Source organism: Alosa pseudoharengus, unplaced genomic scaffold, assembly GCF_046254945.1.
Source record: "Alosa pseudoharengus isolate Yale_2024_CS ecotype anadromous, Long Island Sound unplaced genomic scaffold, YU_APseudo_1.1 YU_APseudo_1.1_scf_3, whole genome shotgun sequence".
Lineage (NCBI taxonomy): Eukaryota > Metazoa > Chordata > Actinopteri > Clupeiformes > Clupeidae > Alosa > Alosa pseudoharengus.
In genome coordinates this window covers 23,002,979-23,029,550 of record NW_027468718.1, presented here as the reverse complement: position 1 = coordinate 23,029,550, position 26,572 = coordinate 23,002,979, and the positions used below count along the sequence as shown (strand labels likewise).

At 43.6% G+C, this 26,572-nt stretch overlaps 1 protein-coding gene across 1 annotated transcript in view; it reads right to left on the bottom strand.

Annotated features, from left to right (window-relative positions):
* Nucleotides 1-5,246: 5,246 nt before the first annotated feature.
* The window catches only part of epha3 (eph receptor A3), a 77,359-nt gene continuing 56,033 nt past the window's right edge, over nt 5,247-26,572 (bottom strand). Inside the window, exons 9-17 of the mRNA XM_076263605.1 lie at nt 25,972-26,036; nt 25,516-25,641; nt 23,860-24,045; nt 20,695-20,756; nt 18,348-18,557; nt 16,554-16,703; nt 15,700-15,893; nt 12,121-12,273; nt 5,247-7,707 (exon numbers count right to left, since the gene is read on the bottom strand). Of these exons, the coding sequence (XP_076119720.1) occupies nt 7,608-7,707; nt 12,121-12,273; nt 15,700-15,893; nt 16,554-16,703; nt 18,348-18,557; nt 20,695-20,756; nt 23,860-24,045; nt 25,516-25,641; nt 25,972-26,036 (1,246 nt within the window). The 3' untranslated portion in view covers nt 5,247-7,607. The remainder of the gene's footprint in view (nt 7,708-12,120; nt 12,274-15,699; nt 15,894-16,553; nt 16,704-18,347; nt 18,558-20,694; nt 20,757-23,859; nt 24,046-25,515; nt 25,642-25,971; nt 26,037-26,572) is intronic.

The following is a 26,572-nucleotide window of genomic DNA, read 5'->3' as shown; positions in this document are numbered from 1 at the left end:
ATGTGAAGTGCTCTGTGGATTTGGAAGGCATCGAGAACTTCACAGAGCAACCATTAAAGCATGCAGCTCGTCTGGATGGTGCCCGGCAGGGCATGCCTGCGTCTCCCCTCGCGCTCTGTCTGTCTGTGGTCCTGAGGTCACAGCCGTCCCAGGCCTGTGTTGTTTTATAAGTGAGTTATGGCGGATTCCTTGGGCTTCCTCTCAGCCAAGTTAATGGCTGTGCTCTTGTGGGCTCTCCTCTCAGCAGGATGCTTCCAGGCTGCTCTGTGGCGTCTTTGTCTGTTGTCCGGTGCAGTCTGCAGGGAGCCAAGATCCAGCCCATCCCCCTGGTCTCCAGATGTTACCTTGTCCTTAGGACCCCATGTACCAGCTTGACCTAGACTTCACTATAAAGCAATCCCAAGGCATTTTGCCTAAAGAGCAAAGGGAGTAAATAAATAAATAAACTGTTGATTAATGTCCCCATTAATTCATAACACTTGAGCTCATAACAAATAGCTACAGTAATGCTCATGGAGTGGAAGCTCTCTAACTAAAGGTCACTGAGCCTGAACACCAAATTCAGTCAGTGTATCACTGCAGTGACACCTGCACTTACCATGCTTGAGGTCACTGAGAAAGGTTTGAAAAATCATAATGGCAGTGGTAGCCAGTGAAATGGTATGGTATTTATCAATACCATAAAAGTCAAGAGGCAGAGGCACGGTCTGTTGGACGTCTGTAAATCTCCTCAATATTTTGGTTAACTCCTTTTGATCTGTGGCAGCAGTGTTGTATGAAATATTTCTTTAATATGAGATCACAGAGCCCATGTTATGGACAGGAAGAGGCCATGAGCAGTGGTGTCAGTGGATGCTGCAGCGCAGTGGTCTCCTGGCCCAGGAAATGCACTGGGTAGTTGTCCAGAGGCAAAACACCAGAGACATGACCCCACAAAAGAAGTAGGTTCAGTGAACCATTTGTCTTTTATGTGAAAATAGTTATTAATCTTGAAGAGAGAGAGAGAGAAAGACAGAGAGAGATGGTCATGGAAGTAACAAAACAAGTAAATATTAATAAATGCTGTCACTGTTAACAAAACCAAATTGATCCAAGCCAGCGATCACATTGGCTATTTGGATTGCGTTTGATAGTGCAGAATATATACAAACCATTTTTATGTAAAAAGCCAAAGCAGAAACACTTAAATCTGAGGAATGTGTTTGCTTTTGTGCATGACAAATCGAACTGACGCTCCTCTGGCCTTGTCAAATATCTAGCAACTAGTCATTGTGCATGAATGCTTTCTAGTCATCATTCTTCAGACAATTCATCACCATGCTAGGCTCCAGCTGTTCCTGCAGAGGTTAAAATACTAAGGCTCATTTCTTTAGATATTCATGTATCCAAATGCTTTTCCTCAGGACAGTAGAGCTTTCACTGGTAGAGTTTTGTCTGAAGTATTTTGGTAGACACAATTTGCAAATGGTTATGTCTTGGAGTCAGGAAAAAGTGATAATGAACTTCCAGGGAGATTAACATAGTGCCTCCAGTAACAGCAGTAAGTACTGAGATGGCCCAATTTCGTTTCATGTAGCAAATATTCCAAACCTTTAAAAGGATTAAAGTGTAAGATGAGGAAAAAATGTAAAAATGCATAAAAAGGACTTTTTTGCAACCAATGGGGGATGGAAGAATGTACTGCTGAGCATTTTTGATGATTACTTTCATTTCCGTCAACTTCCAACAGACTATTTGTCACAGAGGCATCAAGGAAGCTAGCTGCTTGATCCAGGGAGAGGCATCTGACTTGAAATGACACTTGTGGTTCCCCAGCCTCTGCGGAGATTGACGAGCAGAGTGCCGGGAGTGGTTCAGTGGAGACTGCAGCCAGGGAGCATGGTGGAGGCATCATCCATACATCCTGACAAACACCCTGCAGACAGCTCAGCTAGCCCCAGCTGCACTGCTGACAAAACGTTGTGACAGGACTACCTTGGCCTGCTTGGCCTCCCGACTCTGAATTAAAGCAGTGAGCTCATGAAGTATGGGCTCATCAGGCAGAAGGCGGAACCGCTTTTGTATTTGGCTTTGGCTAGTTTTGGGGGACAGTGAATATGTGCGCTTTTCTGCTTCCCTGTGAATGTAATAGCAAATACTTCGTCTAGTCTTTTGGATGCCTACACTGTCAAAGATAGTAAGAACACAATCACGAAAAGGCTACCAATATGATTAACATATGACATCTCCACCTCTGACATTCAGGAAGTGACTCCTTTGAATGACATTCACATCCCCTCCAGCCACCCTGACTTTGGGTTCCTTATGTCTTTGCAAGGTGGTGTCATGACTCTCAGCACAGCTGCAAACAGCTGGAGGCCTTTTTACAGGGGGAGTGAGGAAGGGGACTGCTTCTATCTTTGAATGTTTTTTCAAGGGCTCTCCACTGATTTGTTTTTTTGTTTTTCTTCTGACATCTGATCAACCATTCCAAAGGGTTGAGCTGCCATTGCAGTTTTCACACAAACAAAAATCAGCAACAAAATCACCTCTCCCAATATTTAATATTAGCCAAAAATGAACTGACTTGCCAAGGGGTTAGGTTGCATTAGAGGGATATACAAAATATATGACTGTAGACATCACAGGGTTTATAGGTCTGCCATATGTGCCCTCAAAGAGAGATATGGCACTATACATAAACCTAACTACATAACTCTATTGTCTGTTCTAATCATTGCCATACCCCAAGAGGTACCTTCCTCCATTTTATTCTTTTTAAGGGGCAAAACACAGCACAGCTAACCCTAAAAATGAAGTGGACTAACCACATGCTGGCTTGGTTTATGAACACGCACCAGACTTCTCTGGGTTAGCTGTGTGTGCGAGGGAGGGACAGAGAGTCTCAGCCTCTGTACCTGTCGGACTAGTTTATGTTCTCTGTCTCTATTCGCCGGCCCACACGGGCCCTCCAGGAGCTCACGGGCCGCTGGATCACCTGCAGAACAAATCGCAGCCGCGTCTCCCACATATTCTACATGTAGTTGAGCTTAGCCAGTGGGGGAGAATCTTAGATCTGTGGCGGCCTTTTCTGACACACACCGTCTGCCCCGAGACATCTGGTCTTTCTCAGTCTTTCTGGGCAGAACAGAGGGCCCATCAGTCACCACACGACAGCCATGTTTGACTGGCTCTGGGAACCTTAAAGATCAGTTGCATTAAAATCACACAATAAATCTGGCTCCTAACTATGCATGTAAGGATATGAAATGTTTTACTGAAAATGTCCTGCAGCATGGCCTTCTTAGACTATCTATTATGCATCGAGGACAGAAGCACTGTGGCATGCACTGAGGAATTGGAAGCTGGTGACCACATGTGCGATACAGAATACATAAAATTCAGCTGTGCTGCACTGTAGGAAGCTTTCTCAGAGTGAAATGCATTGCCCTTTAGGTCCAAGTTCTAGTCTTTATGACCAGATTTATGAGGCGGGGAAGGCCTAGTTGCGTTTATCATTGGACCTTTCCACATGTTTCAGTGTCAGTAATTTTTATAATTGAAGCCACAGGCTACTGTTTGTTCTGGTTCTGTACCAAATGTAATAATTTGAGGAAATCAGGTGGAAAAAAATCTCTTTGTAAGTCATATTCTGTTTGATGGAAGGAACACAAACCTGTAGGACATACTTCATCATGGAAGATGTAGCCAGCGAAAATGTTTTACAGCGAAATTTGACATCAACTCCAAAAACTACATAGTAAAAATCCTGAATGTCTAGTTCCTCTTCACATAACTACATAGGCCTACCATCAAACTTTAACGGAGGATGTTGTAAACACCAGTTAAAAAATAGATTGTCATGTTATATTCCCATCACGTGCTGTGGGTCAGAGACATGGTCCCTGGAGGTTGAGGTGTTTGATATGCCCAAAGACATAATTTCCATTAAATTATCACCATTAACTGAGTGTGACGTGCATTTAAACAGAACACATCATTTACACTTTGGGGTTCCGCCACCACAGATAAATGAATAATAAATATATTCTTTCATACCAACTATAGCGTGATGATATTGTTAAAATAAATAGTGAGTTAATTTTTCACGTGTACAGAGGTGACCAAGAAGCTAGCAATTCTTGTCCAAAAAGTATTGCTACACCACGATACTCACCACGTTGTCCAACAGTGAGTAATTTTTCCCGTTGCACCGACACTGGATTTTAGGGTTCCCCCACCTGCCAAATCCCATTTTAACCACTGACTATAACATATTCTTGTGCTAAATTTGAGCCTTTTGTGAAATTTACTGCAGCTTCATTGTATAACAATTTTTTCACAGTTATTGGTAGAGTTTTGAATGGTATTTCATGCAGCGCCCCATGTGGATGAAATTCTTACCAGATCTGGCATGCATCCCAAGAATTTGGTAGTGAGGCACGGTATAACAATTTCTATAATATATTTGTAATATACAATTTTCTATAGACCAAGAAGATATTGGCTAGTGATTATCTTTTTTCTGAACGCTATGTGGTACCACTTCAGAAATTAATTGTAATCTGCTAGGGCATTTCACCTCCTAGAGGCAACCTGCCATAAAATATTGGAGTTTGGCAAAACATTTTTCAAATTATTGCCCAAAACTGCTCTGAGCCTTCAGAGGGCGCTAGCATAAATGGAAATGTCCAAACTTATAGGGACTCACTTCATATTCCATATCATTTCTGGGCTGGGCTAGCATGCAGTAGCCTGAATGTGTGCAACAGCAATAACAATTTTAAATCTCAGAGTGCATGTTACTTTTCCAGATAAGGACTACCTCTTCGAGTAGGTCAAACTTAAGACCTACAGCAAAGCAGGCATTCCCGTATGTCTGCGTCATGGATCCTTGCTATTTGAACACGTGCAGTTCTTCCCTTTCACCTTCCTGACAACAGAAAGCTGTGGGGACTTTCATGTGGGTCATAGCTTAAAACTGCTCTTTGCTCTGGCTGAGACTATGAATGCAGCACCTTAGGGAACCTCAGCCCCTCAGGGAGCACACGACTGCTGTTTACTGTAGATGGGGAGCGACACAGGCTGCATAAAGTAGAGGTGGATAATAGGTTTACGGGGGTCACGGCATGGAAATACTCAGGCCTCCCTACATGGACCTGCTCAGACCTGCTGGTGCATCAATAGCAACAAAAAAAAGTCAAGTGATTATCAGTAGTCTGAAATAAAACCCAGGAGACACATTTCTCAGAATTCTTTCTTTAGAAAATATTTTGAGAATGTTTATTATAAAAATATAAATGTTTCCACTACAAATCACTTTACATTAGTAGACAAGGCCATCTACATTTGCACTCCCCACACACCCAAGCACACACAGATCTAATGAAAGAGGAAAGGACAGGTGGGGAGGAAAACAGTATTGCTCTTTTAAACACCATGTCTATAAAGTAAATACAAAACATTAATATCATCGTCACATAACCATGTCATAACTTACTGTATGCAACAAACAAAACATTCCAAAAATTTGCACTGTAAAGTGTATGTTAACAAATAAATAGGTAATTATAGTTGTTTTTAAACTGTAAAAAACAAATATAAAATAACATCACACAAATGATTTTATTTAAATGTTGCACACATATTTCATTGATCTTTTATACATACAAACATTTGTACAATGGGATGGCCAGGAAAAGGACTGTACCCCTAGGTTCACTGTTGCTATTATTACAAGGTCTTGTTTACATATATACATGCTAACAGTAGGGAGAGCAGCAACATTTACAGGCAGGTTAAAAGGGACAGAGGAAGACTGGAGATGTTCACCTAAAGTGGAAAACTGGGAAGATGCGGTAGGATTGCACTGCTTTCAAGGCTGCCATTCTATCCCGCTCAAATACTTCATGTTTTTCTGATGCACATAAAATGTGACTTGCAGATATGCTAATAGAAGACTCAAGGCTACATGTTACCCTCTGATTCAAATGCTGGATCCTGCAATGCAAACTAGACCAAGCTGGACAGGACATTACATTCTGTAATAGTTGGTTGGTGCATTTTATCTCTGCATCCTCTTTCTTTTTCACTCTCTACCCTGCCTCCTCATTCTTTTCTTTGTTTAGCTTTCTCAGATTAATGAGGAACATGCATCCTGAGATCCTGCACAAGCCACCTAGTCCACTGTGCTGTTTGTTGATCTCTGTAGAAGCCCTGATCAAGACATATTCATAGGAAAGTATGAGAGGGTTATGTCCTCTACTTAGTTATTCACATTATCAATAAAAACTAATGTTTCCATTTAAAGTGACACTGTCAGCAAGAAATACAAAGCTCTCTCAGTAAATTCACTCCTTGCCTACGATGGAAAATTAACTTATCATTTGTAAACGTCTTATTATGTCATCTGGCTATATGCATGTAGTGTAGTGTAATAGAATATGATACTATGTATCTACTCATTAATTCATAAAATTAATTTTACGTCAGTGGATAAGACTTTCTAAATGGACACATTTTCAAGTTTCTTTTTTTTAATAGGTGATTCCTCAAAGCAAAGATAACTATGACATGACTGAGATTCAGCCAGAGACGTCACACTAGCCAGATTCACTATGTTGGGTTCAGTCATTGGAAGACTGCTCTGAAGATCATTAACACCCCTCCCTCTCATGTCAAGCCTTTTCAACCCTTGTGACAGCAACTTTCAAGCAAAATAATTTTAGTGCTAGACCTTTTAACAAAAAAGCAAAACAATGCTCTGAAATGCATATTGCCTTATTTGACAATCCCATGTACTCAGCTTGACAGCCTTAGTGGATAAATATTGCTTGGCATATGCCTAGTTAGCATTTTACAAGGCCTGAAGGGCCTCTTTCCTGCTAACAAGAGAATTATCTTGGTCTTCCCCAAACCAGACCCTCACAAAGTCAAAAGGTCACACTCAGTGGTAAAGTGAGGAGGTCAAAAGGTCACACTCAGTGGTAAAGTGAGGAGACTGGACAAGGACACGCAGTCCTTTCTAGAAGGGGAAGAAGCGAAGAAACAGCTGACAAAATCTCCCTCAGGTTTCTCTGCGAACCCGATCAATAATTCCATCAGGAGGTTTGTTGAATTGGTGCATTTTTGATTACTAAAGGCATTTAAACAACTCTTATGTTGAGTCTTGTTTTGTTTTTTTATCCGTACCTACTCAGAGAAGACAGCTTGACAGGTCAATGGCTCCATCAGCAACATCCTGTTCTACAAACAGGGCTTCTGCTGTCAGACTCCAACATGTCTCAGGCGTATGGTGGCAGAGGTGCGGACCAGGAAGCCATCGCCCAAAGCACAAGCTCAGTTACAGCTCACTTGCAGCTGCCACATACAGCTCTCGCACCCTCTCTTGGGCCTCAGCAATAAGGCAATACATCATTGGTGGGGATCTCGGGGTGTTCAGGCTCTCACTGAGCACCACTTGTCCCTCAGATCTCTCTCTCTCCTTCCAGGGAGTGAGCCCTGAACTGCAGATACCCTAATCGTCTTGTACCTACTTCCTCCTGTTATATTCTATTGTTCGTCATTGTTTTGTTTCAATGCAGAATTCTTGTCTCTTAAAGCCAAAAGCAGTTATAATGTCCTGCAGTTTACACGGGAACCGGGCCATTCTTTGTGTGTGCTTCAAGTGCTTGGATACTGCTCACAATCTTCGGTCCAACAATCGTCACACCAACTTTCTTGAAATCCCTGAAACAGCAGAGAGAGAGAGAGAGAGAGAGAGAGTAACTGGTACTGTCCTTCCTGAGTAACATACGATGACAGTAATGACATGCCCTCAGCCCTCAGTGCCATTTCACCTCTTTCATCCTCACTCCACGCAGTTGCATCAGTCAAGAGTGTTTGGATGTGCTCTAGAACGGAATCTCCACTAATGTACAGAGTACTTCTATGAGTGTATGTAGAATGTGTAGCATGGAAAACAACACAACAATGCGGCAGCATGAATACCTGGAGGGTATTAGAGTGCTTATAAGAATGCTTATGCTGGAACTACCTTAAAATGGGATGTGGTTTCCTGGGTAAACATCTTTCATAACAAACATTATTAATTTCACTTCATCTGAAATATGTATGTGGTCGCACTGCGGTTGGGTAGTAGATGTCTGGGTGGAACAGAACTGATGACTGTGCATGAACAAACCAAACTCTCAGTCAAGAATTTGTTTAATTAGTTCCATGCAATGGTTGACAAGAGCCTCAATTATTTACAGCAGAGTATCCATTATCTAGACATACTGTACATTTGGATTAGAAAATCACTTCGTCACAAGCATTCAGAGAAGCTAGACAAAAAATAAGATCAACAAAATTAGTATGACCCATATTGCCATGTTGAAACTGCAATTACTATGACAAGCACAATGGGACCTTGTGGTTCTGGAGATTATAAGAGCAATTAGTATAAGCAGACCTACAGTTGGTTAGGACAAGCACAGCTCACAATGCACACGATGAGGAATGTTCAGCTGACAGGTGACTGTCGGAGAGAGGTCATCTAAGCACCAACAAATGCAAGCATGGCGGCTTTAGGAAACATACACAAGGCAGTAAACCACACAAACCAAACCCACCCACCATCCAGATTAAAGTGTTGTGATTCCCATGGAGGGCTCCCACTCAGGACAAGTAGCTGCCGGCCTGACTTCTGCCATACAGATTCTACAGACAGAGTACACCTTTCAAGTCGGCAACAAGACGTCAACACGGAATTGAATAGCTGACTGAAGAGGAGTTGGGCAATTTTCTCAGACCTTTTGGACTATTAGTGAAACATTTACCCAATTTTGCAGCTGCTCAACTCTATAAACTGAAACAAATGCAGAGACAAAGAAACTTCAGATGAATAAGTGCAGAATAATTACTGCGTGATGCACTTTGGAGTAGGCTGCAATTTGCAGTTCATGTTAAAACTTCACTATTCCGACTGAACACAGCTGAGGAAATGAAAAGAGTACAGTAATGAATGCTGTTCGGTAGACAGCCAAACCACATTATCACAACAAAAGAGCATGATGTGGGTAGCAGAGAGAAAGGAACTGAGAGGACAAGGCCTGTATCCCACGAAGCCCATCAGATTTGTGCGGTGAACTCCTACACTCGATCTCTCTCAGAGTGAGAATACTCACATGAATGTTCTAATGCCTCACGTCTAACCAGAGAATAAACTAAAACCGGAACGGCATTCAAGGCCTTCAGAGCTGGGAACGCCACTGGGAAGAAGTGTGGTGGAGGACCACAGAGGAGGGCCGAATAAAGTCATCCCAGTTCTCAGCACTGCTCATGGCCACAGGTTACTCACAAAGACTTGTGGCAAATGGCATATTACATTGGAATGTTAATAGAGTCAGACAGCGATGACTAGATGATGACTTCATGTTCTGTCTAAAATCTCAAATCTAATCTAACATCTTCATTTCCAGTAAATAGTTGCTACTAAGGTACTCTCCAGTGGCACTTGCAGTTAATACTGACTCACTTAGAGAATGTTTCACCAATGACTCCCAACAGTCTGGCATGGAATATACAATACACAATTTCCCATGCCAGAGTATATATATCCAATGGCAGATTGTATAGTGTATTATACTGTAGACGTACATTTGTGATGATAACATTGTGTAAACTCTTATACTGATCTGTCATTTTACATTTGATTTGACTCAGCAGTATGTGTGATACCAGGAGCCATGAGTCCAACTCAGCAGAGGGAGACAAGTGGATTATTAATTAGCTAAGGCCACTCGCTTTCTGCTGCTGCATGCAGGTGGAAGTGGATTAAGTATGCAGCTCAGACGCATCATGTTATCATTTGCAAACGTTTTGTAATTGTCAAAAGTGCTTTGTTGCTCTCAAAAAACCTCATTATCTGAGTTACATAGTGACCAGCAAGAAGCTACAGTGTTCCACATAGTAAAATATGGCCTTTTTAATCAAATTAAATGTGAGCATTCCTTCTTTGTTTTGACTGTTCAGTCTGAACTGTAGGGGAGAGTGAGGAATTCTGTCATGCTTTTCAGTTTTGGTACATATTTCACTGTATTCTCAATTAATATTGCGGTGCAAAATCATTAGGCATTAACATGAGAGGGCCTCCACCATAAGTGGGTAAATTGCCACATTGGATTATTAAACAAACACATACTTTGTTATGAACATACAGCTCTGGAAAAACTGCAAGAGAACACTGCACATTTTTCTTTGGTTGCTTTGGTTGGACATTCGAAAGAGCTGTCATATTCAAATTTGCAGTGGTCTATTAATTTTGAATATGACGCCAACTCATTCGAATGTCACTCAGCAACCGTAGGATGACATCAGAAAAATGTGCAGTGGTCTCTTAATTTTTTCCTGAGCTGTAGATTAAAATCTATTTTATATCCAAAAATTAACCCACCACCTTAAATATACATAAGGACCTGGTCTTCCAGTATTCAGTCAGAATTCAAAATTCTGGCAAAACATAAACGGTCCCTCCTCAGGTAGAATACATGCAGCATGGGCCATTTGCAACATCTCACACATTAAACCCATGTACACTTTGGCTGGCTCTATGAATATAGTTTTAAACAAACAGAAACACTTTTTTCTCATGTAACAATAGGTCGTTTGTATTCTTAATGTAACATAATATTCAGTTGCCCTTTTTTTCTTTCCCAAACCTGACTTTGATACTTTCTTCCCTAAAAAGTGTTAATACCCAAAGCTACAAAAAGTGTTCACATAAAATCTGATGTGACATAGTTTTACTTTGGAAGGGGGGGAGTGGTAAATTTGTGCTAAGCTCAAGTTTTGGGAAACCTTGACTAAAGGTAAATAACATGCTGACTCAGAGGCTTGTGTCACACAGTGTAGCTATTTCAGTTCTGAGATTGCGCCCCTTGTTTTGGAGAAATCACCAGTGTGACAACTTACCCCACTCACCCCAACCCTACTCACTTGTCAGCTCTGTCATCACAGAGAGCCATCCCATGTACTCTATGAATGCTGCCGTGGGGGGATGAAACAGCCTTACCCTCAAAAAATTACATCTGGGTCATGGGTGAGGAAAAGGATTTTATGCACTATTTGCATTTCATTATTTACACTGACATTGGAAGGAAACGTACACTCAAAGAATGCCTAATTGCTTACTGTCCAGTGTTTGTCTACTTGGTCATGTAGGTCCAGGACTGTGCAAAAGCAGACATGCTATGAGACTAGGCCCTTTGATCATGCTGATTAGCCAATGTCTAATTATTTACTCTGTCAAATACTGCATCCACTGAATGAGCAAGCATACCTCTAGGGATGCTAACTAAACTAGGAAGTTGTCCCTTCAGGGCAACTACCATATGTCTTTTCCCACAAAGCAAGTCAGATACCAAGGAGTAGCACCATGAAGGCTTTGTTTTCAGTAAGATGTTTGATTTAATCTCCTCAACTACTGAATGTACAATTACAGTGTTTCCCAGGCCACAGATTTTGTCAGAACCGTCAGATCTTGTATATTATACTTGTTGTTTCACTACACATATTTTAAGTAAATGACACAAAATAGAAACATGTGTAGTGTAAGAACAATTCCAGTAAGCTGTAGCTGTTGGCCATGACTTGGACCACATGGGTGCATTTATGAATGCATTAGCCTTCAAGATGAGTGGATGTAGCAGCAGTGACATCTTCAAAGAAGAAAAGTCTTTGTTGTGGATTTATAATGTGACATCTTTATATCATGCATTGTGGTTGTTTTGTAAATTTGAGCTAATGTGCATGGCACTATTCTTAATAGTTCTTGAAGATGGGATCTGGTGTCATGCTGCATTACATTAATTCAATCTCCTCAGACTTGAATCCTTAAGTTGCTGTTCAGCATGCATACTGTTTGTAATATCTAGTTTGTTTCAAACATTTGTCATGGGTTGCACCATTCACAGCCAATTAGATTTGGAATTTTTTTATTTGACTTCAATGCCAAGCAAATCTCTGAACATGAATTTGGATGTTCAGCTGAAGAAAAACGAAACACATTATAATAGCATAATTTTTCATGTGGAAATAATTCCCTGATCGTTACAATATGAAAAGTGCTGAGGTCAGGAAAGGAAGAAATGGTTCTCTTACTCTGTGGAGGTCTTGGCTAAGGTGTCGCACGAGCTGTAGCTGACCCCCGAAAAGGCCTCCTTGCAGGGGAGAGTCTGAACAGTCTCCAGCCAGTCACCCATGGTCCGAAACGTGATGTCTGTGTTGTTCCGATCCAAGAGAAGGTTTGCAGGTCTGGCAGTTGAGCAGAGGGAAGAAAGACAAGATTAAGTTGAATAGTGTAAGACTTGTAAGTGGTCATCTAACAAAGAATTTGAAGATGCTTGAAATCAAACATTGATTTGCAACCTTTTTCAACAGGAAAAGTGTCCCATTCTCAATTGCACTGTTATTTAATAATATCAACAGTCAGAATAATAGCAGTGTTAACAACACCATCTTATATGTACACACACACACACACACACACACACACACACACACACACACACACACACACACACACACACACACACACACACACACACACACACACACACTCTTAATTTAAGCCCAATGAAGGCACCCCAAACTAAAGAAGATGTATCCTGCTAGTCTGCAATTCACATCAGGTAAAAAAGTGCATGCTGCAAAGAGAAAGCACTGGAGGCCTAAAATCTGATCTGCTCGTTGTCCCGCAGGTTCTCCACAAGGAAATACCTGTGGAGAAGGGGGACTCCCCATAAACTGTTTCTTATGCTCAGTGTTATGGCAAGCATTCCCAAGTGAAAGTCACCAGAGACCAGAGATGTTTATTTTCATGTACAGACATCTCTGACCATTGGTGATGATTTCCCAATATGCGTTTCTCATTGTTTATTGGATAAAGGTCCATTTGTGGGGTCATATCTGGAACAACTATTAATCTTTCAATATGAGAGATTAACATCACAATTAACAGTTTAAAGTAAAGTACTACCGCCTAAACAATAATCATAATAAAAAAATACCAATATTACTTTATTCTTTTACACTAAATAAAATGTAACAGAATAAAAACATAACCATAGACATATACAAAGCACAACTCTGTAAGAATTCTACAATCTACAATGACATGTCAGCTTCAAAATATGGAATGTAATTGTATATAATTGCATAATTTTTTCTTTTTTGATGATGAAGGAAAAACTCTGCCAAAAGACTATAAGAGGGTGAGGCTAACCTCTTAGTCATGCGGGCTCTGTACATTCCATTCACACGTAATGCCCTGTATCTTGTTGATTTGATCAGTTTGACTTTTATATCACAATGATGGGCGGGAGCGTTTTCTACTACTGTTTTAAATGCTTCAGGCAAAACAAGAGGAACCCACTACATATGTAATGTCAGGGCCAGGAACTTGAACACCTGATGAAAAACCAAGGGAATAGAACGTAGGAAATGAGATTATGATCCCCCATAGAGACGGCTAAATTTAACTCAGTAAATAAACAAATTATAATGCCAGGAAATCCATCCCCCTTAAGCCACATGTGTCCAGTGATGAAAAAATTGGAATGAGATCTGGAACAAGAACAAAACTTGACTGTGCCCCGTAAACAATACAATTGTATCCAGCCTGTGTTCCATAGCACAGGTGATATCGTATTGCATTCTCATGCCGTCACACTTCCTGCTGCCGACACAGGCAGCAGAATAAGAGAGTGGACTCATATGAACTGACGTGGTCCAGCACATCAGAGCAGCAGGACTCCCTTGAGGAGAAAAGTATATTAAATCTAAAAGAAGTATACAAGAAAAATAGGAGTGCCTAAGAGGAATACAGAATAAGTGCCCAGGAGGCTTGGTCAACTTTACTCTTATCTCTCTATTGCTGTGGTTTGTAAACTGCAGATCCTATTCATTGTTGGCAAGAGACAGAAAAAGACAATACTTAAAAGCTGCATACGAGCTTTATAGCTGTTGAAGAGTATGTGATTCACCATGAGATTTCACCTTTATTTCCAACTCTCAGAAAAACCTAGACCTTTTCCAGACCATCATCTTAATCTCTTCCATAGGGTATAGTTGCACTGGGGTTGACCTTGTTATATTTTTTAAAGAAAGGGTTCTTGAGTTGCTGCTATCGTTATTTTGAGATGCAGCATCGGAGTCTGGCTGAAAGATACATGGCAGCAAGAGAGGGAGAGGCAAGAGATGAAACGGAGCAGCGTTTGTTGTCGGCCGTGTGAGTGATATCCCAAACCGCTGTGTGCACATCGCATTTCACAGACAGTTGGGCTCAGAGAACCAAAACAACAGAGGGAAGGAAGAACTAAACACTCAGGGCCCTGTGTCTTCCTCTCTCTTTCCCTCTTTCTTTCTCTCTCTCTCTCTCTCTCTCTCTCTCTCTCTCTCGCTCTCTCCCTCCTCCTGTCTCTTCCCCCACTAGTGGGGTGACCTCTCCATATCCACGACTGCATAGTATCATGTTTTTAAAGCCCTCCTGAGAGGAGAAGAGGAGAATGTAGACCCTCGTCTTCCTCATAGCAAAGACATCTGGGCAGCTTCGTCTTTCGTCTTTCAGCTTTCGTCATGGACGAAAGTATGCCTGTGTGTGTGCCGGTGCGAAGCACGGGGCTGCTCCGAGCGAGAGAGCCTTTTGCGTTCCTCTGCCGCACACATCTGCCTGCCACTCAGTCGCTCTGTGCTAATGGGGCCCCAGGCTCAGTGAGGGTGCTGCTGCTGCTGCCGCTGTGGCTGGGCTCCATTAGTGTGCTGCGACTGCACACAGAGCAGGAGAGGACAGCGGCCCTAGGTGCCGTCCGGCGGCACCCTCAGCGGAGCCTCTGAGAGGGGAGAGCCATAAATCACCCTCTCACCCTCCTCCACTCCCCACGGCCACTCCGTGTTAAAAGCCAATCAGGAAAATTACACACAAACACCCTGGGACCCATTTTCACTTTCTTAAGAAATCATTACTCAATGTTATATACTCCCCATGTCTCCATAATAACACGACTCCCTGTTACAGTGTGGATGTCGACAACAGAAGTGGGGCAAAACGTGTAGGTCCCATCGCGGGAGAAGATTTATGGCTATAAAGAGAAGGTGTGGGAGGGGAGGATGCAGGCCAAGTGCTGGCAAGGAGCAAGGCACAGTAGGCTAGAACTGGCTACGGGCACCCTTTTCATGAGGACAAGACCAAATCAGTGAACTGAACCGGCACATGCTGCACATCCTGCGTATCGGAGAAGCAGGAAGTAACAGATTGTTTACAACAAGCAGTACATGTCTATGCACAATATTACTACAGGCTGACTTTGCAAATAAACAGAACCTAAAGCAGAATAAATAATCCCAGACAAATGCTGTGTGCACACTCTAATAGACTGGCTGCATGGTAGAACTTGATTAGCGAAGACCAGATGTTTGAGGAAGGAGAAGTAAGTGTGTGACTGAGCATCAAGGACACACAATAAACGAGTCTCTGGGAAGAGGGGGAACTATTTCCTCTCATTAATGTGCTGGTGTGTTACTGATGAGCAGGATGTGACATGAGTTGTGTGGTGCGGGGGAGGTGCGCTTTGAGCAGGATGAGGTCCACAGCCGGTTCCCTCCGGTGCTATCTGTGGGTGGATGGCCTGCTCTGGGTTGGGTTGGGTTGCTTGGGGTGCAGAGCTGAGCACAGTGACCTACCTGGAGGCGGTGTTGGCTGTGATCTTCAGACTGCTGGGATTGCGAATGAGCTTGTCCAGGATGCTGACGATCTGCTCAAACTTTGGCCGGTTGTTGCGATCCTTCTGCCAGCAATCCAGCATCAGCTGGTAGAGTGCAGCAGGACAGTCCATAGGCGGGGGCAGTCTGTAGCCCTCGTCCACCGCTTTGATTACCTGCAGCCCAAATATAAACAGGAAAGGACAAAACAAGGACTCATCATTCAGCGTGGAATTTTGGCTTTGGGTGGAATGTCCTTTTTAGGGAAAGTATTTGATAAATTTCCTGTCTCAGATTATTTTTCAGTTCCTCAGGGTAAATAACTGCTTTGCCTGCAGACGCTCAAAATGGAAGTGGATGAAAGCATAACACAGACACAAAGCACATACAATCAATTGACTCTGGAACAGAGCAGAGCTTTCTGGCAATGTTCCCCTGCCTCTAAATGCTTGATTATCAATGCTGTGGCAATCCAGTCCAAATAAACTCCCTTAGTCCATTACTTTTGACTGATTTGACAGCACTGCATCAATAGAGACTCCTCTCTGGGTCACTGCAATGTTGAGGACCGCACCTAAGCTCACTCTGTCAGCACTGAGCCCTGCCTGCCCCATATCTCCTTCCTACCACCACACTTGCCCATTGTCCACGGTATTGCAGCCACTAATGGCCTGTCTTTGTGTCTGTGGCCAGTCAGGTGGCAGGCTCTCTGGAGCCGGCCATCAGCGACAGGTTGCGCCTGCCACCTGGCTCCTCCACGCCTCACTTCCTCGCACAGCAGGAAGTTCATTAGACCCCCCCTGCCCCGCCCTGTTTGCTGACATAGCTCAACTCACATCCTGATTGGACATCTCCCAGTACGGCCTCTCTCCGTACGACATGACTTCCCACAGCACGATGCCGTAGCTCCACACGTCGCTGGCTGAGGTGAATTTGCGGTAAGCGATGGCCTCTGGTGCTGTCCACCTGATTGGGATCTTGCCGCCCTGTGGGGAAAAAAGTCAGTTATAAGTAAGTAAATGTTGATTGTTTTTGTAATAATCTTGTCAACTCTTTACATTGTAATCTTAGTCATTCCACTGATTAACTCATTCAATTCTCTCATTGAATTCATCACCCTGCCTGAGTCTGGGTAGTGGGACGATATACAGTATACACTGAAACGGGCATCTCCCTTCATCCTGAGCTGAAGACCTCTACAGGGCTGCACATGTGATGAATAAAAACCAAAGCACTGACATCTGCACCGTACAGGGAGTATAAATATGCATTTGCATATGTTTGTGTGTTGAAGGCTGAGGTTTGGCAGCTCATGCCAGTGGCTGTGATGAACGCCCCCATCTAATCTCACCTCACCTGCCTGACCTGCCCTCTCCTGCCCGCAGGCATCACAGGGAGCAAACGCCCGCCCGTCCACCCGCCCGTCCACCCTCCTGCCCTCCGCAGCTCATTTCATCTCCAGCCCAGCGCTCCCAGCGGAGCGGGCCGGTGCTTTTCCGGTGCTCTGAGCAGCGCTCCGACAGGCTGCTGGACTTACTCAAGGCTCTGGGCTCCGTCGTCATGCTAACAGCAGGAGGTAGAGGAGCCAAAGCTAACCATCGCGCTGGCCAAGGCATACAACTCCTGCCCCGCTTTCTCCAAACACACCGCCCTCAAAAAATAAACCGGCGCGTCCATGGGACCCTCCCCTGTGAGTGCAGACAAACAGGCCCAAGTCTCAGGGCAGGAAGATTACTGCTAATTAATGTAAAATCTGACATCCACGCCATACCGACTCCTGGAGGCCTTTCAGCCGAGGGGGGCGGAGGTGGGCACTGTCTGTGAGAAGTTTACAGCAACACAACATGGACAGGATGGAGTGGGACTTTCAGATTGACCACAAGTATTTATGTTTTATTTCATCACACTTTTGAAATGAAATGTATGAGGGCTTGCCCCCTGAATTCCCTCATGAAAAGTAAACTGAGCATTTATTTAACAAAACAAATATCATATGATGGGACAGTCGTGCCTTGAGTTGAGTCCTTCATATATCCTGGAAGTTGTATTTAGAGGAGAGAGTGTCATTCCTTTTTTCTCCATGATCCTCCTGAAAGGGCCGCGCATGTTCTGAATTTACGTCCGTGTTATCTCTTTATTTATGCGTGGGCTATCTGCCTCACTCCAGCAAGGCCGGGACGCTTGTCTGAAAGTGACATATGTGCCCATTAATCTGGGAGACAACAGATATTCCTAGGAGAGCTGGCCTTGGGAGATAGGGAGAGACAAAGCCCCTGTGTGGGCTCCCAGGGTTCTACGCTGTGGGAGGAGATGAGCAGTCCTCAACACTCAGCTTTCCACAATGGAAATGTGTGAGTGGATAAAAAGACTTAGACATGTCCTGAGCTGGAGAAAACATGGATTATCTTGTTTGTTTGGGTTTTATTTTTGTTTGTTTTTTTGTTTGTTTTTTTGCTATTTGTGTAAATCTGTATATCATTGTAATGTAGGCAGGAGCTGCACTAAAATGATGTGGAAGAAAAGGAGGATGGCTTATTGGAGGGCTTGCTTGTATGGATGACTTACTCTCAGCAGTTTAAAACAGATTTGTCAGGGAGTTTGGTACGGCGACGGCTGCTTTTCTTGCTCACCCGTGTTGTGTAGGCAGCCTCGGGGTCGTCCTCCAGCACCCTGGACAGGCCGAAGTCAGACACTTTACACACCAGGTTGCTGTTGACCAAGATGTTGCGGGCGGCCAGATCTCTGTGGACGTAGCCCATGTCTGAGAGGTATTTCATGCCCGAGGCGATGCCACGCAGCATCCCCACCAGCTGGATGACGGTGAACTGTGCGTCGTGTTTCTAGCCGAAAGAGAGAGAGAGAGAGGGCAGTTGATATAGCGTGGGCCAGAAAATCACAAGCAGACTGGACATGTCAACGGAACAATCATTAGCAAATTATCAGAGTCCCACTCAGACTTTCCAGCGACCTATGAAATGATCTCACTCCTTTTAAAAACCTGACTGGCCATGAGAGCCAAAACTCTTTAATGTGTTGATATGCTGATGTATGACTTAGTTGGAATCTCAACCCTGTCACTGGAATTTCCTTAAATGGTGGGTTTTACCTCAATTCAACCGCTCAACAAATATCTGCTAAGCAAATGGTGAGTGCAATGTGAAAGCAAATACATCATCCATAAAACACCTACAGCAGTATATATGAAACAGAATGAGGGACATATACAGCATCATGACATGTTGCCCTAGGCTATGTTTACACTGTAGTGTGCTGGGTTTATATGCAGAGTGATGGGCAGTTGATGCCTGAAGAGGACGTGGAAGATAAACACCCAGAGGAAGCGCTATCTCAGACGGAAAGAGAAGACAGGAGGAGTGAGATAGCATTGATTCTTCAGAGGACTCTAGAGAAGGGATTCTTTTACCAAAGACAGGCAACTGCAGGCTCCTTCCAGGCAGCTTGTTCGATAGCTGCACTCTTTAGCTCTCTCTCTGCTTGCTCTCTGTCTGTCTCTTTTTTCCGACTCTCTCTTTTACCAACGTCTTTTTTGTGTGAATGAAAGCCAGTCGGGAGCTTTGTTTATGTACTGAATGTAAAATACTTTTGGATTAAAATAAACACTGGACCACCTGGAACAGAGTGAAGCCTGAGCAAGTTCAAAGACTTGCTAATAATAGTGACATGAGCGGCAGTGAGCAAATGCATTCAGTGAGGGATGACAGTTTGCTCTGATGGAGTGCAGGCCACTCTCAAAGCAGCAGGAAATTGCTGCAGAATACTGCAACTGTGCTCTGGGTCGCTTTTTTTTCTGTGGGTGGGATGCTGTGCAGGCACATATGGAATACAGTTCAGATAGCTCCCCCAAAAACTGAAAATCATGTTTGCTCATGTTGTTTTAATGTTATGGTATGGCTAATTTCAATAATCCAGACCCTCTATTTAACGTTAAGTGCACTGCGTAACTCAGGGAATCTGGACTGCCGCCTTTGGATGCACAAGTTTCTCATCAAAATGACTCATACCCTCCACTTCCACGGGGAATGTATGTTTTGCTTTTCTCTCTCCCTTTTCACAGTACGCTGCAGCAGTGTGAACTATCGTGTGTTGAGGTCCCGACAGTTAATCATGCTCCACACCAGCAGATAGCGCCTGGCCGAGGTCCTGCGGATGGCAAAGTGGCTGAGAAATGACACAAAGCCGTGTTGAACACATGTGTCAGGTGCGCTAGCGCTGCTAAGCCCTGATGGCAGCTTGCAGAGGTTAAGCTGACCCACTTAATGAGCTCGTTAATGAAGCTATCAGCACTTTCCAGAGTGGCCATGTCTCGCCCCGGCCCGCGCGACACGCAGCCTGTTGTTTGCTTGTTTGTTTTTGCAGCGCTGGTGATTTGGTAATGGGGCGCGGTGTGTGAAGGACAGTGTGAGGCCCGGGCTGTTTATCTGGCACGGCTGAGCGGAGCGGAGCTGGCAGGCTGGTGGGCAGGCGGCCACTCTCCAGCACCCGCTTCCGCCTGCCTGTTCATCCTCCACGTGACAGCCTGGTCGGGATTCATTTCACTTTTTTTTTTTTCTCCCCCCTCCACTCCCAGGCCCAAGTCTGTGTTTGATAAAGGCTAGAAAGACACAGTTCCACACTAATCAAGGACTAAACACACAGCTGCTTACAAAAAATGCATTGAAGGAACCCAGAATAGAAGAGCTTTTTTCCTTCAGTGGAAAAAAAAGATCCTGTACTAGATGTCAGAGAGAGAGAGAGAGAGGGAGAGAGAGAGAGAGATCTGTGTCTGCCGTAAGGTAGTCAACACGTACGGGTAGAAGACAAGTCGATTAATGGCTGTGCTGCAGACGTCAGGGTGAGAGGAGGGGAGGGGGCAGGTATTTAAAGCCTGTTAGAAGGAGAGCTCACCGCTCCTGGAGCCTTGCCTCTGATCATACATAATAGAATGTCATTAGTGGAGCCGAGGGGTGTCATACTCACTCGCAGGAAGCTGTCCAAGGAACCATTCTCCATGTACTCCGTCACAATCATCACCGGCTTACCTGAGGGGAGAGAAAATTGGAGATTTATTTCCCTCTTAATCTTTTTAGTCTAGTTATTCTTAGAATTATTCTAAAAGCTCCGTGTCTGAAGGAATAATTCACTTCGCATCACACCGAAATGCAATGCATCAAAATGCTTTTTGAAAAGTTTTCTCTCCTGAGATTACAGAAATGCAAATGGTCTGAGATGAAAATATCTCCAGCACACACCAACCATTCAAAGCAAAGAAATAAAAGATTCATTGTCATGATTTTGCAAAAATACTCACCTCATCTTAAAATAAAATAAATGATACTGAGTTAAAAAGAAGATTTGTGGCGTTCTGCTCAGCCTCATTTGGGAATCAGAGTAAAATCAGAGATGTGGCAGCTGTACTTTATACAGGTTTACGAGGCCACTGGGCCAAGTTGGCTTTTCCAGTTCCAGCACATCTAAGGCAACCTCCAAATGCCACAGAACTATGCACGGCCTTGCCCTGTACTGTGTGCCTCCCACATGACGTCCGTGACCCTGGCAGAAACGGTCAACATGACAACTTGCAGCGGCTGTGGGTTCACGAGAACTTCCTCTGGGATGAAAAGAGGAGTCTGAGTGAATTTAGAGAGCCCCTGAGGTCAGCTGTCAAGCCCCCAGACAGCTTTACTCTGCCGTCACCGTGGCCTGTAACTTACTGCTTTTATCATCTGCACCTTATTTCAATCTCCACTGATGCTCCATGTCCACCAGAGAAGGAGAGAGAGAAAAAAGGCGGTCCTTAAATCAGGAGCGGGCCAGCCACTGGCTGTATGGTCACGAAATGTTTGTCTGACAGATGGCTCTATTTCCTCTCTTTCATGCCTCACATGTGCATGTATCAATGTGAATACCACACATCTGGCTCCACATATCCTGCTCTCAAAACTGCCTACAGTCCAGAATGATAGATGGTGTTTATAAAATACAGTACATACAGTCAATATGCGCTGAGTTGATAAAAAGTCACCCAATTAATGCAACATGTCGAATCACACACATCCTGCCCTATCTCATAGCTCACAGACTTTATGGGAGTGCGTTTACCTCATGGGCTCCACTGACTGACAGGCAAACCTGTAAGTCCTCAAGATAGAGCTGCAAAGCACTTTCCCCATCCATGAGAGCCATTCTCATTCCAAACACTCTTAGATAGAGTCAAACAAACCCTCTCCTGTTACAATGAGCCTTGATAAAGTGACTCCCACACATGGGGCAGACGGCTTTTATGGTTCCAGATAATAAAAATATGGCCTCCACTCCCCCAACTCAAGGCCTGAGCTTTTGATCCTGGGAGCAGGCTCGTAATCAGTATTGCAGGCACAATTCCTTCGTGAAGCGGCAATTGCAGCTCTGCAAATATTTTGCCGAACGCGAAGCCAAAAGCAGCAGGTTAAATGGGGTGTGAAACTCTCTGGATTATTAAGAATTAACAGGGGCTAGTTAATAAATCACCCCGCGTCAGAGGCCGTGGGGAGACACATGCCAGCCTCCCCGTCCCCCGCACTGCCAAAACACTGGAGCCTGGAGCTGCTTTCAATCACGCACATATGCTCAGCCAAGCCACGCAGCCACTCCCCTCACCAAAACACTGAGGCAGACGCAGATACGATCGCAGCGACATGCCCACTCACATTTCCACGCACACAGAACCACAAACACATACTAACATATACATAGACTCTCATGCACAAACATTCACAGACAGACAGAAAATAGTAAACATACAAACAATCCCTAAAACTAAACCTAGTGTCCCAGTCCCAGTTGTTTACAATTAACATCCACTTGTTATTTACAAGATGGATTTTTTTGCTGAGAAAGAACTGCAAAATTAACCAGACAAGAATCATAATTCAATTTTACGAGGAATCATATACATGAAAGGCACATTCTGCATTCCTCTTCTGATACTATTTGAAATGAATCAAAACTTGACAAACTGTTGGATACATTCTGTAAGACTTTGATCAGACAAAATGCTGAATATGCAGTCCAGCCTGGCAAGGATTTCGGCAAGCAATAAAAATGATTGGTACAGAGAAGGCTGGTCAAAGTTGTTTCTTTTTAGCGTAATTTCCAAAGAACAGACATTCATAATTAAAGCCACACACACACACACACACACACACACACACACACACACACACACACACACACACACACACACACACAAACCTATACCTTGAAATATTATGACTGTCATAATGAAATTGAGATTTAGATTCAGATTTATATCTAAATTTAGATCTAACTTCTAAAATGATCTACAATAAATTGTTCTTATCGTATCACTGTCAGTAATTGTTTTGAAGACCTGTGACTTTGGGTTCAACAATGTTTCCTCTGAATGGCAAAGTGAAAAAAATAAAATCCAAGTGCGAGACACAGTTGGGTGGAGTACCACGGTTCGGCTTTTTTGCTATTTACATTATAAACCATTGGAAAGACGTAAATTTACATTAATAGAGATTAAGCTGCTGAAATTTATGATGGTGTGTAAATGCTTTGCCTTGGTTTGAAAATTGACCCTTGACTATGAGAGTTAAGTCAGTACAACAATAGCTTTTTGGGACTTTTGTGGCATTTGATTTATATACTGAATTTGAAGTTACACAATAATTTATGTATAAACTTTACGTGCTTGCATGCAAGGGTGATACGTAAAGTTGACATTTATTTAGCAAAAATAAGAAATCCATAGCTTTGATTAAAATATTATAAATCAGAGAAAAAAACTCAGCAAGTCATGTTCCATACTCTACTACATGACACGGCAATCTGGAATTACTCAATAGTCAAAATCCACAACCCTCTTACTGCAACAATTCCACCGGCTTCATCACCGTATTCCTCTTTTGTGTATGTGCCGTCTGGGCTGAGAATTACAGAAACAAAACGGACTCAAAAAGCCTGTGAGCAGTGATGGGAGATGAATATTCAACTGTTTTTTTTTTAATGGTGTAATCCTGATTTTTTTCTCTTCATCCCATGAAGTTTATAGTTACTGGACAGAAATAACTTTACACTGTGTAACAACTACATGTTGTTTTATGATGGTGGAATGCACTGCAGAGAAAGCCCACTTACTTCGTGTGACCACGCCTTCCAGCCTGATGATGTTGGGGTGGTCAAACTGTCCCATGATGCTCGCCTCACTCAGGAAATCCCGCCTCTGCTTTTCCGTGTAGCCTGCCTTCAGAGTCTTAATGGCCACACAGATCTCTTTTTTTGAGGGCAGTTTGAGGCGCCCACTGCAAACCTCCCCAAATTCTCCTGGAGAGAGAGTGCACGGTTAATTTTACTGGAATGTGACCCTTTGTCAGTTTTTCCTACCGAACAAATTCTATTATGCTCTTACCCTTAAAAATGGTTTACTGTCTCTGCCAATGTCTACAATTTTTACAGCACATGTTATGACCACTTATCAAAGGTTTCCATGTATAACAATAAACATGGCTCAAGGGCATCTGTATTTTCACTGCTCTTAGGAAGGAGCCAATCTTCTAAAGCCATTTCTAAAGGCACGTGGCCATGCAGGTGTAAGTTTTTCCAGGGTAGTTCCCAGCCGAATGAGCCAGCCAGTCCACTTCAAAGAGCTCCGCACGAGGGGTTGAGCCCTCTCGCTGAGACGTGCGGTGACAGAGACTTGGATGGATGCAAAAGAGATTGAGGTGATGTCACCAGAAAGATATCCAGGCCAGGATCATGTCCTCCTTGCGTAATTTCATGTGCAATTATTTCCTATCCAGGTTGAGGAAAGGAGAGGAGGGGAAACACAGGGCTGATATCTGGAAAAGCTTAGCAGGAATAATTGCAAGCTGTCCAAACAGCCGCCCTGCTGGGCTTGGCCGCTGGATAGACACATTGCTGACCGTCCGTACAGTAACAGTAAAGTTCACTGAAAACCTACATAATCCTCTGTCTTGCAATCAGTCTAATGAGAAGGACTGGAAGATGAAGCTCAACCAGTGGGCTGGACATGACTTCTATTCTAAATTGAAATGAATGGATGGCTATTCTTCATCACACACTGTCCAACAGACACACACACACACACACACACACACACACACATACACACACACACACACACACACACAGAATCCACAGTTAATGTATCAACAGCTCTGTTTTATTCACCCATCTTAACAATAAAGAAATGACAGCTCCAATCAAGCAACAGCATTTAAGCGAGTAGGAGATTTTATAAGACGGTGGTAAATGTTGAAGTTTGTGTGAAGGCTTTATAGGGTGACTCTAGAGTACGTCTGCCAGAGAGGATGTGTCATTAGATGTCACATACCATCATCTAGCCTATTGTCTGCTGGAAGCATGAATCACATGGCATTACTCTGTCTCTGACGCCGACTAGCTATTTAAGACCTCCGAAACCCAAAGTGCCTGTAAGCAAGGGGGCTGTGGGGGGCTGGAAAATAACATCCCAGCTGGGGGTGTGGAAGCATTACCCATATTCCATTTCTCTGGCAACAGGCAGCCACTCTATTAAGGGCAGCCGAAAGATGTGAAGCAAACTGATGTGTTCTCTCTCTCTCTCTCTCTCTCACACACACACACACACACACACATACACACACACACACTGTTGAGATAACCACTAAGAGAGGTGTGGTAACTTTGGGGAGTTTTGAGGAGTGTAATTGCATATCACTAGCTTATGTATTCTATACTTAAATACTTTAATATGTTATGTTCTATGAGGAGGGGCATGGTTATTTGGCTTACCTGCACCAACAACTTTGTCAATAGCTATACAGGACGCATCCAACTCTTTGGCAAACTCATGTACTGCCTGACAGGGGTCCTCGTATGTGTGGGGATCCACATATGTCCTGATTCCCGGGAGCCTCACTAAGAGGAAAATAGGATTGTTAGAAAATCAAACAGCCACAAAGCAAATGAGCAAAAACTCAGCATCATACTGAGCGTGTGCTCTCTCAACCAAACTGCCAGGACATATGTTTGGCAGCCACTATAGTGCTGCCCTCTAATCTTGCTTCTAATAGTTCGTAGCACAGCACGCTGACTTGCATTTGTTAACAGGAAACTGTGGTTGCATTGATCATGGATTCAAAATGAGAAAGTGTCAGGAAAATAGTAACAAAATTCAAAGTCCCGCTCTACACTTGGACACGGGAACAATAGGAAGACAAACACGGAGGCACAGATAAATATACTCACAGTGCCCATTGCCAAACTGAAGCCTCTTTTCGTCTGGATGTTTGGATTTGCTGTAACCACAAAACCTGCCAATTAAAGCAGAGGAAAGGCATTAATTACCGCCAGTGGCTCCTCACTGCAGCGCTGGCTTTGTAAAGTGCAGTCACAGAACAGTGACAGGCACAGGGCTGAACAGGGGCTCGAGCCAGCAGACAGACCTGACTGTTTTGCTTAGCTCTGAGGCAGAACAGTATTTTTGTGTTCCGTAATAAGAGGTTTATACACTCCTCAGCTGCACGGGTTCCCAAGATCAGCCCCTTATGCATGACATGATCCTCTGCACTCATGTCACCCCTTACACTGGGTATGGGACAGAGAGGAGAAATAACACATCTTCTGCCAAATGTATCACAAGAAAAGGGGGGTTGCAATGGGTCGCTGGGGGAGGGGGCAGAGGTTGGTGAAAGGAAGGTTCTTGGGAGAATCCTACATGCATTTCGCACTGATTGGTGGTGTAAAGCCACATCTATTCCTCACTGTCCCATGAACACATGTCAGTAAACACACACACACATCCATTTCTCAAAATGTTCATATACACAGCACGTATTGCTTGTATGCT